The 13,986-nt window shown below is 36.2% G+C and overlaps 1 protein-coding gene across 6 annotated transcripts in view; it reads left to right on the top strand.

Annotated features, from left to right (window-relative positions):
- LOC125687087 (leucyl and cystinyl aminopeptidase) overlaps window positions 1-12,421 on the top strand; it is a 56,674-nt gene extending 44,253 nt beyond the window's left edge. For all 6 annotated transcript variants that reach the window (XM_048931865.1, XM_048931866.1, XM_048931867.1 and 3 more), the window contains 7 exons: window positions 1,443-1,623; window positions 2,383-2,539; window positions 3,530-3,714; window positions 4,296-4,457; window positions 5,201-5,341; window positions 6,171-6,252; window positions 7,651-12,421. In XM_048931865.1, the coding sequence (XP_048787822.1) occupies window positions 1,443-1,623; window positions 2,383-2,539; window positions 3,530-3,714; window positions 4,296-4,457; window positions 5,201-5,341; window positions 6,171-6,252; window positions 7,651-7,782 (1,040 nt within the window). In that variant the 3' untranslated portion in view covers window positions 7,783-12,421. The remainder of the gene's footprint in view (window positions 1-1,442; window positions 1,624-2,382; window positions 2,540-3,529; window positions 3,715-4,295; window positions 4,458-5,200; window positions 5,342-6,170; window positions 6,253-7,650) is intronic.
- The last annotated feature ends 1,565 nt before the right edge of the window (window positions 12,422-13,986 follow it).

A 13,986-nucleotide genomic window follows, 5' to 3' on the forward strand; every position in this document is an offset into this window, starting at 1 on the left:
CTAGATTAAAGCACAGTGAGTTCTGTCGTCAAAGCATGTTGTTAAAGAACTGAAAACAACATGGACAGAAACACAGGTCTGGAATTTGTTGAATCTTGTTCTCTTCTTATCCTAATGCATACCCAAACAGTCTTGAGCTGCTTATCCTTGAGGGAACGAACACAATTAGAGTTGCTCTGCCAGTGTATTGAAATCTAAAGGAGTTACTTTCAGCTCAAATATTATTTACTTTGTTTCTTGTTACAAGAATATATTCCATCTGGAACAGATTAAGTTTTTGAGAAAGCTTTTGTAAAACTTGAAACTATGATCTTTTCAGATAAGTACTCTGCTTTTGCTGTATTAGCTACTTTGAACCTTAAATTTCATATCATTGTGTTGTTTTAATTCAGTCCTGCTTTTCTCCATACCACGTGAATATTTGCTTACACTATCATGTAGTATTTTGCTAAAATCACTTCATATATCTCCCTCTTTGTTCCACTGACATCAATAATTTTTTGCATTTTAAGTGACTCTTCCTCACTGTTTTACATCATCTCAGTGAAGAAACGTTTTTTCTTGATTAAATTTTTCATACATTGTATTTACCTTGCAATTACATTTAATTCATAAATCTATCTCCTGCCTCTACTATTTAAAATAAAAATGTAGAAAATAAAAATCAGATATGTAGAGCTGATCTTTGATGTTTACTGTTTACTGTTTACTGTATTTTACAAATTTCCAGCCCTCAGAGGTGACTTCAGAAATGTTATGAATACTGGAAATAAGTACGTTGTTAGTGTCATTCTCATGTTGCCTTTACAAAGCCCTCAATTATTCCTAAACTTTTTAATTTGACCTGGATGTTTAGAAAGAGTCCTTGTGAACTATCAGAATGGAAAAACAAAGTTGTTCAATTGAATGTGAATCTTATTATAATTAATAACATAAGTAGCCTGATTTCAAATGTCCCTGTTGGTGATCTCATCTTCATTATACTGTAGAAATTTGGATGTGTAGGATATAAGAGAAGGAGAGGCATATAAAAGAGTTTGGAGTAGAATGTTTACTAAGCTTGAAGGACATTGCATTTGCTCTGCAGATTGAGAACTTGGACAATAATTACAGAATTAATTGAATTACAGAACTTTTTTTCCCATTTCCCCTAAGTTTTCCATTTTTGTGTCTAGTTGACTTTGAAACTAGATTGTGTCCTTTCATCCACCTTAATGTCATCCCTAATTGTCAGTGTTTTTGTGTAATGTGTCACTGGTAATTATGTATGAGAGATTGGGACTGGGTTATTAGAAAGGAGTGCTGGCAGCAAATCTCTCTTAACTAGTAAGGGCTGCAGATGCCAATGGAGACTTAACTGGTTTTTTTTTTTTAACATTTGAATTTGAAAGAACAAATGCTATGTCTTAGTGTCTGCTGCTAACTGGTTGTCTGTCCATTAGCTACCATTGAACTTCCAGAAGAGGTGGAATGGATAAAATTCAATGTAGACATGAATGGTTATTACATAGTAAATTATGATGAAGACTGGGAAACACTGATTGATCTGTTGAAAAAAAACCACACTTCTTTAAGTGCTAAAGACAGAGCCAATTTGATCAACAATATTTTCAGCCTTGCAAGGTAAGACTTTCGTATTGGAAAACATAAATTAACACGAATTTTAGGTTTTTCCAAGTCGAATCAGATCTGGGTTGTGGTGATGGCTGCTTTAAAGAAGTTTTTATTCAGTCTCCATTAGCTTCTTAAAACTGTATACTGTTCACTATTTTTTTTAATTAATTTTTCACTGATTCTTCCATATTGGTTTGAGATGTCATCTCTCTGTTTTTCATTGTTTCTTTCTTTCTTAGAGCAGTATCCATTTATTTGCATCCCAGAGGCGCATGATTGCTTCCGTTACTGGAAGACATTATTTTCTTTAGTTGTCTGCTAGTCTGCTGGGTTGTTTTGTTTTTTTTTTTCTGTATTCTGTCAATAAATACTTCTCCATAGACAAGCAAGGGGTTTGCCTTTCAAGTTTTTATTTGAAAGCTGATCCCCTGCTCTTTCACTGCTGGCACTACTTGTAGTGAGGCTGAATGATCTAGAAGATCTCTTGGATAACACTTTCCTTTAGTTGAGTACCCTCATTTATGATAAATATTTTTGGATGTCATTTTTATACCTTTCTACCTATTTCAGTTTATGTTAATTGAAGACGTTAATGTAAAGTTAGTGTCACTATCTTCTTCTGATGTTGTAATACAAAAACGTTTACATCTAAAGCATTACTCTCTCTATTCACCTGTTACTGTGTTAGTGTAATGCAGGTTATTGTAACTTGGCCAGTACAGATGTTATCACTTAAACCACTTCAATGTTCTGTTCATTGACCGGCAGTCTAGGAAGAGAGTCTCTGAAAAAGGCCTTTGAGCTGATCGATTACCTTGAGGAGGAGAGCAGCTCTGCACCTCTCACTCAAGCTTTGTTTCAGCTGGGTCTTATTTTCAGCCTTCTAGAGAAAAGAGGAGAACAACAATTGGCAGCACGTGTCATGGTACGTCCTAGTTTTCTGCTAATTGTAGTTTGAAATAATATTTTTTTGTAATGTTTATAGTTAAATTAGAGTTGACTGTTGAATTCACTAGCCTCATCAAGCTAAACTGGGATTTGTTCTCAGTCTTAGCAACTTCTGTGAGGTAGCAGTGATCTACTGCAGTGCTAAATTTTCTGTTGTGACTTTTTCCCCCCCACAGTTTTTTGTAGGTCTGGTAAGGTAGTGGAATCTGGGGAATTATAACAGTGTCTATGAAGGTTAAGATAGTGCAGAACCTGTGACAATTTCTAGTACAGAAGGGCTATTTCCACAATTGTTGTATCTGGACATCACAGATCAAATTGATATAGAAGCTTCAGGGGGGAAAAAGGTAATACTATTTTCTGAAAAAATACAAATGAGCAAATGGTCATCATTTCCTCAGTCCAGCCGAGAGATAGGTTAGCATAATGCAGTGCTACAGACATAGCAGTAAAATGAAGATGGTAGGTTCAGTTCTTGTTATCTTGTTATCTGCTCTGAAAAACAACCCATGGTGTCTATTAGATGATAATAATTTACATTTGGATATCTCAGCTGATGAGGCATTTGGTAGAGCACCTAGCTAACAGTACAAAACTAGGAACAGAAGAGGTTCGTGCTGTAGATAAAGCTTTGTTGTTTGTGCTAAACTAAAGAGCTCTTCTGTCACTTGATGGAGTTAAAAGCAGTTAAACATACAGAAGCTGTAATTAGTTGAGATCACAATGTGGCTATGAATTTGAACTGTAGTAGCTTGAGGAATAGAGTTCAATTTGCATATTTAACATTAGATGTAGACTGGACTGTGTATGAGATCTATGTCATATCTAAAGTATTTGAGAAAAACCACTATGCTTAACCTCCACAGTTGTAAAACTATTTTTTCTTTTTCTTTTTTTTTAACTGATTTGGTTTGTGGAAAATCCTTTGGTAAGAATTAGCTGTTGCTAATGATTTTTCCTCCTTTAGAACAGAATAGAACGCCTGCTTGGCAATAAAATTGATCAGCAGCTCTGGACAGATGATGGGACGTTATCTGAACGAGAACTCCGGTCAATGCTGCTAACTTTTGCGTGCACCCATGATATAAGAAACTGTAGAAAAAATGCATCTGAGATCTTTGATAAGTGGATGAAATCAAATGGAACAATGAGGTACTAAAGCCATTTGGCTTTCACTGCTTTATCTACCTCTTCTTGTTACCCTGCCATTTGAGGGCACTTCATTCTGTCATTCACTGTTGCTTGTCTAAAATTAGTTGCGCTTTTAACATGAGGGGGCAAACTGTGCTAGATTTCAAAATTTTGTCTGAAGTCTTACTGAGGATAACTGCAAAACCATACGCAGATTGCATCCATGTGTTTCTTAAGCTGCATACTCATACTTCACTAGCAGTGTGAAGTGTACCTTTTTGTCTTGCAGAACTCATTCTACTCTGGGTTTTTGTGCATTCTGTGCCATAGAAAATGACTCTGATTTTTCTGCCATTTGCTGTGTTATCATATGGCTTATTCCAAGTGAGTTAAAGTAGTAGAGTGGCATGAATTCTTGTGTCCAGCAAGCATACGAGTGCTATGGAAATAAACTGCAGAAATGAGAGGGATCTCTTTCAAGCTAATCTTTTCATTTTGTAACTTTTCTTCCTTCTTTTCTCAGATGAGCATTTTTGTCCTCCCTCTTTTTTTTTTTTTTTTTTTTTTTTGTTTGCTTGTTTTGTTTTGTTTTTTCCCTGTAGTCTTCCTAGTGACCTTATGAAAACCATATTTATAACTGGAGCCAAAACTAATGATGGCTGGGAATTCCTCCTAAAGATGTACTCCTCTTCAGTTCCTGAAGCAGAGAAAAGCAAAATGATTGAAGCTTTGGCCAACACAGAAGATGTCAGAAAGATGATGTGGTATGAAATAGACAATAAGTTCTGTGTTGTGTAAATTAAGTGATAGAATCTTTTCTTTTTTTTCATTAAAAAAAATTGTACGTATTAAATAAAATCTAGCTAGATGTTTTCTACAGGATTCTGTAAAAAGAAGAACATACTATTATTCACTTCAAAATAATTTATGTGATGGAGTAGGTCGAGGTGAAATACGTACAAAGGAAACAATTGAACTCAAAAGCTTTGTAGCAGTAGTAAAGGAACTTCAGGTTTTTGTGGTAATGGTAACACAAATGGCAGATTGTTCTATTTACATCTAATTAACCAAGGCAATAACTTCTTGGGTCTTTTTGTTCTTTCTCTGGCCTTACACCGTGCTCCCATACCTCTTTAAAGTTTAAATCTCATTATTATGTGAGGGACACACTAAACATGTCCTGGTAGGTGACTCCAGTTACAACTTTTCTCTTTTAACTTATCAGTGAATTATCTTTTATTTTACGAGTTGTGAAAATTTACTTCACCTCAACACCAGTGAAAACTCAGGTACTTGGATTAGAGTGGAGGTCATTCAGTTCATGAGAACTCAAGTGAAATGAATACGGTGCATATAGAATGTAGCGTCAGTATGCTCCAGATGCTAGAAATTGCTTGTTATTTTTTCGGTTACATAATCTTGTCCTTCTAATTCACAAGTATCTGGAGAACCATGTGAAAATACAAGATTTCTTTTCCTGCCCCTTTTCATATACTTTGTATTTTAGGTTAATGCAGAACAGCCTTGAAGGAGAAGTCATCAGGACACAGGAGCTTTCACATATCATAGCAACTATTAGCCACAGTTTGCCTGGACACTTGCTGGCCTGGGACTTTGTCAAAGAGAACTGGGAAAAACTTACACGGAAGTAAGGCTTTTGGTGTAGCTGAAATGCACAGTCCCATTGACAAGAGGATGGCTCTTATTATGTCCCAGTGAATAAGTAGTTTGCTTCATATAAGAATATCTATATTGAAATTTTAATTCCTGCTTTAAAATCTGATTTTACAAAAATACTTGGAAAACGTGTCTTTTTATCTCACTAGTAGTTGATGGGACTTTGGAGACACCTAGAACCTGTTAGTTATTCTAGACGGTCTTGATTTGAATTTCTGTTAAAAGCATACCTTCTGTGATGGTTATGTAGGATACCTATGTGGTGAAAGACATTCAGAAGTAGATCCAGGGAATTAATTCTGCAAATCTTCCATAAGCTGACAGTTACATGGAAAATTGTATTTCTGTGTTCTAGCTGTGATCTGTAACGTTTTTGTGTTGCTAAAAAGGCTCATTCCAGATGAAAATTCATGCTTTAGCAAGCAGGATTAATTAATAATCAGTATTACAAAACTACTTGATTCAAAATTAGTTCTGGAGGTGAACTTAATTGTTTTTGAATGCGTACCACAAATACTGATGTTGCTGTTCAATGTCTTCAGCTTTTACTGTTCATAGAAGCTTGAAAAATTTCCATGGCTTTGAAGTTTCAATTTTTAGAGACTTTAAATGTCCTGAGGATTAGATTTGTAAGACCCTGTATCTGTTTTTAAAAAAAAGTAGGCATGTAAACTTGAATTTAATTCTCTCTAGTGATTTCTAGTGAAACAAACAAACTAAAAAGAATAAGAAGTTCGTGTGCATACACAGAAACTGTGTGATAAAGTGGCTTCTCATTTTCTTTCTTCTTTGTATTTCAGGTTTCATCTAGGCTCATACACTATCCAGAATATCATTAGCTCATCAACTTCCCAGTTTGCAACGAAGGTGCATCTACTTGAGGTTGGTGATTTAATTAAACAGAAAATAATATTTTTTAGTGCCAGTGCTGTCTTTGGTTATTTGGAGGATGGGGAAAGCATGTGTTATTTACTGTGATGAAGTCCCTTCACAAGGATATACAGTTATTTCTATCCCCATGTCATACATAAGAAATGTATACAGAAACATGCTGAGCATTTTGAATTTTGGCAGAGTTGGCATACAGTCAAGTACAGCTATCTGTTTATATTGCTTTGGTTTCCTGTTGGTTTGAATGCTCTGTCTCCCAAAATAGTGATAAAAAATTTATCATAGAATCATTTGGGTTAGAAGGGACCTTTGAGGGCCATCTAGTTCAGCTCCCCTGCAATGAACAGGGACACCACAGCTGGATCAGGCTGTCCAGGGCTTTAACCAGCCTCCCCTTGAAAGTCTCCTGGGACTGGGCATCCAGCACAACACTGGGCAGCCTGTTCCAGTGTCTCACCGCTTTCACTGTAAGAGGCTTTTTCCTTATATCCTAAACTAAATCTACCCTCCCTGAGTTTGAAGCCATTTGCCCTTGCTCTGTTGCCACAGACCCTGCTAACAAGTCCCCTTCTTTCCTGTAGCTTCCCTTTAGACACTGAAAGGCCGCTATCAGATCACAGCCTTCTCTTCTCCAGACTGAACAGCCCTAGCTCTTTCAGACTGTCCTGATAGGAGAGGCTTTGGTCTAGACCTTGTGAATAGTCTGTGCTTTTCTTTTCTGTGGAATGTGTTCAGAGCCATAAGGATTGCTTTACATTGTTTTAACTGTCAGCAATCCCGAAGAGCTGTGTTGGATGTTCAGTATCCAGTTAATGTTCATTAGAAATCTCCAAGACAGGGTTCCCTAACAGTGTCCTGAAGTTCATGTGTTAAAAGTAGTTTAAGGTTTATGCTAATGTTTTCGTTCAGAAAATTGGACAGAGGTAGCTGCTTGTGATTTGACCTGTCATATTTCAAGTGTAACCATTGATAGGTGTAATATTGAATGGAGGTGGGGGGTCATTCCAGAGGACTGAAGTGAGTCTCTCAAAACAGTTATTTTTTAGAAAACAAAACATTTTTCTAGGACTTTGAGTGCTTTGTGATGGCTCAGTATTTAATGTAATGAGTGAATATCTGTTTATTGGTAAACTAATTTACTGAAACCAGACAGCAGCCCTACCATGGGAGGTGGTTGGATCTAGATGGTCTTTAAAGATCCTGCCAACTCAATCCATTCTATGATTACTGCAGTTCCCGTAAAATATGTTTGTCTTACGTTTTGGGAAGCCAGCTCTGAGAATTTGGCTTGATACAAATTCTGACACATGCATGTAACCTTTGCTTCTGAACCTATTTGTTTGGCCAGCATTGATTTTAATTAAGATTTTCTTTTCTCTTGTTATGCAGGTGAAAACATTTTTTGAGTCAAAATCAGAAGAGAGCTCTAAACTGCGTTGTGTAAAAGAGGCAATTGACACAATTCAGCTTAATATCCAGTGGATGGAGACGAACTTAGCAAAGCTACAGGAATGGCTGTAGCACACATAATGTTGTAGTGTGCCAGCCATTAGAAATCTGTGGACATTTGCTCCGTTTCTTTTGCAAAAGCCAGGATGAAACCAGGCATCGCTGCAACATTGTTTGCACTATTAGAGAGTCTAGAAAGCTCAGGGCATGTCTCACATAAAATTTGATTTCCCTTGAAGCATTTATGTGCAGGATTAAGTATTTATTCTGAAACTGTTTTCATCTGTAGACCAAACATTTCCATGAGTGATGATACATAATTTTTATATTTGAAACTTACACCCTTAATTTGGAGTCGTGTTCCAGTTTCTCATCAGTGGAAATTAATAATTTTTTTTAAATGTAAAAATGCAGATAGTTCCACAGAAATTAAAGAACCTGTTTTGCAACAGAACCATACTTAAGATACCTATTAGTGGACTGAACCATAAATGATGTTGCTGTATTATCTGTGAGCAACTGCACAAAACTACCATTGGAAGTGGCTGCAGGCTAGTTCATCTGTTAAAGTGACTACTGATTTCTCCACCTTTGACTGTTTGATTTCATTACTTGTTTCAGAGGTTCTGCAATTAGTCAGTATGTGCCAGCCACTTCATTTGGATAAGTTTATACCTTTTTTTCCCCTTGCTTGTTACCTCCTATATTGCAGGACAAATTGTGTACACTGTTTCTTGTTTTAACATCTAGAAATCTTCTCATTGAGATTTTAATGGTTTCTTCTTACACTGTTGTGAAAAACCTTGTGAGACAAATCTGCAAATTCTTTAAAAGAAGGGGATCTAAAAGCAGAGATGTACCACATTGGAAAGGCAGAATACCAGTTGTGCATTCTGTCTGTCTTTCAAAAGCAGTGAAAAAGGCCATTTTTGAGGCGTCACATATACATACAACACATAGAAGATTAAGCATACTTGTTTATGTGGAGATGTGATGATGTTTTCAAATGTTCATTTCACTATTGATGCACCTTTTGTGGATTCTTGCAAGCAGATTCACCTGTTGTCTTATTACAAGCCAATTAAATGATCAGTTATAAACTGCTGTGAAAGTGCTAACAGAAATTGAATTCGAACAAAACAAATTTAATTACCAGTAAATTCTGAAGAAGATAACAGTGAGAATTTGTCACAGGTAATTCAAACTGAAGGCTTTAATTTATGAAATTGCAGCATTGGCTTTACAGTTAATTAGCAGAAATAATAAGCTATGACTTGCTTAAACCATGCTGTATTTTTCCCATCCTTTCAGAATGAGAACTTTTTTCCTAGAAAAGAAATCTCTCATTTTTTCATCAGCTCACATTAAAAGTAACATTTGCAGTTCTAACCTTGAAGTTATCAGAAAGAATGTTAGCTTTGAGAGTGCACAAACGAATGTTTGCCCAAAAGGCCAGAAATGAACAATTTTCACAGGTACTTCAGAAGGAATTGGTGGTTTGAGCACTGAAAGTAGGTCATACCATTCTACTTCCATACAAGTTATGCAATTAGATTTGTAATTAATTATGTTCTTTTTTTTTTTTTTAGCCAATCATGTCTTGTAGTTTTCTTCATTTATTTTAAATCTCTGTGCTCTCTGCATAAATGTTATCTCCATATTTGTATATTTGTGTGTACTTAGTTTTGTTTTGCAGACCCTTCTCAATGTTAAATGCTTTCACTTTTCTATCCTATCAAACTTCTTTTTCTTCAGCTCTGATTGGTACTGAGGCATATAAATTTCAAATGGAAACTAGAGGAAAATTCCCTCTTCTTCCTGATTTCTGCTGTAGGATTTTTTTTTTGACATTTTATTCAGATGCTGTACTGATAATTAGCTCTGTGCAAGGAAATTGCATGCAACTGAATGTGAACTGTATCAAGAGAGTGTGGAAGATCAAAGAGATTTTGGAGGGATTTCTCAATTTTTATTTTACTATTCTTTTTTGAAAAATAAACAATACTTTTAGTATGTCAGTTTCATAGGGTTTGATATCATTTTATGTCATGTAGTCTATAAATTCATTAAAAGTTGTACTGGAGTCTTTCTTTCAAGTGAAGTTCTTAAATACACTCCTCTGTTTTTGAGATTATTGGAAACTGATGAGGGTTAGAATGGCAAAGGCATGAGCAATGAATTGCCCTTTAAGAGTCACATCTGCCAAGCCTTGCTGCAAAGAATGAAAACTTACTAGTTCTTTGAATTTTCTTTGGCTTCTGGTCAAATGAAAAACATATTGTAGCCAGCAGCAACACTTTACTTAATTTCCATAGTATTTTCTAGTTAAAATTGCAGAGCTGATGTTTTCTGTACATTCTTAGGACACTCTTACTTTGCAGTAGAAGAGCTTTACTGTGCAAAGCTGTGCTGACACTGCGTCATTTCCTGCAGTGTGAAATGATGGTGTTTAATACATAGGGATTGCACAGTTTGTATTTGGCTGGACTGTGTCAATTACTGTCCTTGAAGCCATTACGCACTGGTTGTTTTGTTACTTTCCAGTATCCTCAGTTCCTGGTGAGTGGACTTTTAAGAACTTACTGTGGTGAAAATCAAATATGCATATAAATATTTTTTACTTCTATAAGTACAGCAAAATATTTTTCTGATGTAAAAATTGCCTACCAGGAAAAGTGCAAACAAGCATTTGAGCCCTGGAGAAAGGTTTGATCCCTCTGCCAGCTCACCTCCTTTTTTTTTTAATTTAGAGATGGAAAAAGTGCAAATAATGTAGGACAGATCATAAGACTCCTAATGTATGAGAAGATGGTAACATATGGAATGAAGAAGTTTAGAATAAGCATAGTTTTTTTCTGTGTAACTGATCATAGAGATGATTGTTGTGCCTTACAGCTTGTAATTGAAGCAATATGCCAGACAGCGTAAACACCCTGTTCTCCTTTAGGAGCCAGCTGAGGTCTTAGAGGCTGATGAGGCTCGATTCTCTGAGCACAATTCAACTCTGAGCTGATGGGGAAGCAGAATACCATTTCTGAGGGTGCTGCCTTGTCATACAGGTCGTTTTGTGGGTCAGTGAGGTATGGTGGGGGGAGAACAACTGAGCAGTGTTGGCTTTTGTTGTGTCCTTTAAGTATGATAAAAACTGTACTTCAGCGTACAGATTTTCCAATTATGGAACTGCCACGTATGTAAACGTTTTGAAAATAATGTCACAGCAACTCCCAGTTATTACATTGCTGTCAAGATTAATCCTTAAACTTCCTTCTTATCCACTCATCTATGGATATCCCTAACTTGATTGAGAGCCAGCTTGCTTGGGCTGTTAAATCTATATTAGTTGTTGGGCTTGACACTGAGAAGGTGTAGAAGGATACTGTCTACCACAGGGAGAAGAAATTTTAGATCTTGAAGCTTTAGAAACTGATTGTCCGTGTGTTGTAAGAGTGAGCTTGGAGGAAACAGATGGTGCAACTAACTACTTCATCTTGGTGGCCAGCAGATACTGGAGGTGTAACTTTTAGAATTCTTTTTAAGCAAACATTTTGAGTCTATCTTTCACCTGTTCTCCCTTTGGCAGAACATTCCATTTTATGACACAGACTGTACCATCCTTCCTTTGCTTTCCTGGAAGATGGTGTCTTTGTTTGCACTCTGAAATTCTATTAATGCTGCCTCAGTGACCATTCTCACTTGAATGCGCTTGCTGGGTTCAGTCATGTACATTTTAGCTCCTCACACAACTCTGATCCTTGAGTCACGTAGTATGCTCGGCCACACGCTGAACATTCATTGTTTGACATTTACAGTAAAGTGCGTACATACAATGATTTTGAATAGTAATATTTGTGCTTATTGCTTTCATCAAGATGCTACTAAATGTTCAAAAATTTTTGCTACTCTTTTCAAGGCATGGAGTCACATGGTTTCTAGAAAAAAAATATATTTACCATATTAAACTCAGGTCATATTGCTGAAGAATTTAAATCTTTAATTTTGCTGTGCTATTTCAACCTGCTGTTGTAATAGAGATATTGATTTTTATATGTGATAATTCAACTTTGATCCAGAACAGGAGACAGGTATCTTTTCTGAATTAGTAATGGTGGCACAAAAACAAATCATAACACAATCTTAAAGATACAGCTGTTAAAAAACATACTAGCTTGAATGGATTTAAACAATCCAATTTGAATGGATTTCTTAAAAACGAAGCATAGATTTTCTGTTCTAAGATTTGGAGACTAGGAGAGTTTTGAATATATGGCATAAAACAACTTTCTACAATGAGAACTGAGTCCTGTCTTTGTTAAGTCAAGGTTAAGTTAGGTATCCCTGAAAAATATCTTGAGTTCATTTGAAATGCTATGTAGTGTAGGTACTTGTAAAGGGTTGCTCTTTGTGTTTTAAACACTGTAGAAATATACAAGACAATGTCAATTCACAGGTGTCTGAACTGTGAGTGGTAAAACTGCAGGTTGTGAAATACCTGCCTTCAAATGGGGATTCAAATACTGTATGTGTGCGTGTGTACGTATAGATATATATAAAATATGCAAAGTCATCTGTTTCATTTGTAAAGGGAGAAAAAGCTGATTTTCTTCATATTTCAGAGAAATGTTTTTGCATATTACCAGCACTGATTTGAAAGGCATGTGTACTGCAAACACTATTGCTTTTTGTGAGATAGAAATAAAGTATTTCAATATAACTCCAAGGTTATGTGTCTGTGCTTCCGCCCCCTGTATTTTTTTATTTGACTGTGCCCAGAAATCCTTGTTCGTTCACTCAGACCTCCAAGCATTATTGCCTGATTCCCTTCAATGGTGTGGGTGTCTCTGAAGCTTGGAGTAATGGTCCTTGACAGTTAGGACTGCCTCCATAGCTGCAACTTTAGCAAGCTGATACATTAATAGATAGTTCACTAGTTCTTCAATCTGAGCTATAATGGAATTATATATTATATATTATATATTTCTACCTATATTATATATAAGTAGAAATGAGGACATTACTGAACATCAGTGGCTGGTTTTTGGTTTGTTTGTTTTTTGTTTTTTGTTTTTTTTTTAGGAAAATTGTACCTAACTTGCCCTCAATGTCATAACCATACTGAATTGACACAAACGTGAAGGATTTATCCTTTCCACTCTGTACTTCTTGTCATCTGTTTTATGTAGATCAAGTTAGTCATAGCTTGTTCTGGGGAACAGGTAGAAGAGTTGTGTTATTCTCAGTTACAGAGCCAAAGTGTACATCATTTCTGTCTTAATCTGACAAACCTGTGGCAGAAAGAAGCTGGTGGATTCCTACTTCAGACTAGTGGTGTTAGCCATCCTTGTGTGGCTCAGGCAGAAAGAGGTGCTGGAATAAAGGAAATAACTGATGGGATGTGGAAAAATTTGTTGTGGGAAATGGTCAGAAAAATGTATTTGGAAACTTGCACCTATGGGGAAAGTCAGTCTCCTTGCATGAACTACATGAACTACAGTCTATCATCTGCAAAAACCTAGTTATTATTTCAACAGGGTAATAAGGTGTTCCAGTGCTCTCTATTCTAAGCAACAATCATGGTGCTACCAAACTACATTGGTATACGTAGTATTAAACAAAAACCTTTCTCCAAATGCTAGAATCTCATCTCAGAGCCTCTGCCTACAGAACTTACAGGTAGTGTGGTGATCTATTTTTGTCACTGCAATTTCAAAAAGTCCTGGTAGCTTGAAATATTTTGCAGTGTCTGAGGCAGATAAAATTGACCATTCATTATAAAAGCAAGTCTGCATGAATTCTGTGGGTGGCATGAATTATGCAGGAAGTTTGAGCCATAAAGTGAGTTCTTTCTGTCTCCATATTTTCACCTGTTCTACATTAGATGGAACATTCCTTCCTCTGATGGACTGGATTTTTCCAGTGCTGGAAGATGTTATCTTTCCTTGCACTCTGAAATTTCAAACAATGCTGTCCCACTAACCATACATTTTGTATGTGTTTTGTGCATCCGGACTTGTAAGCTGGAGTTTCAGAGTTCCTGTATCCTGTTTCACACAATTACTTGGTTCCACCACATGGTAAATGTTACAGTTCTGCATCTGGCCACATTATATGGAAAGGTACCTGTGTTTCTAATTACCATTATGTGTCACTGTTCGTCTCAGCTAATTTTTATGGAGATGCTACTTGGAAGGAGTGGAAAATACAACAGCAATCTTGAGGTCTTGAACATTAGGGCCACAATGGTGGGGAAAACATGTAAATGGCTGCTGTTTAGTTTTG

The sequence above is a fragment of the Lagopus muta genome, chromosome Z (assembly GCF_023343835.1).
Source record: "Lagopus muta isolate bLagMut1 chromosome Z, bLagMut1 primary, whole genome shotgun sequence".
Lineage (NCBI taxonomy): Eukaryota > Metazoa > Chordata > Aves > Galliformes > Phasianidae > Lagopus > Lagopus muta.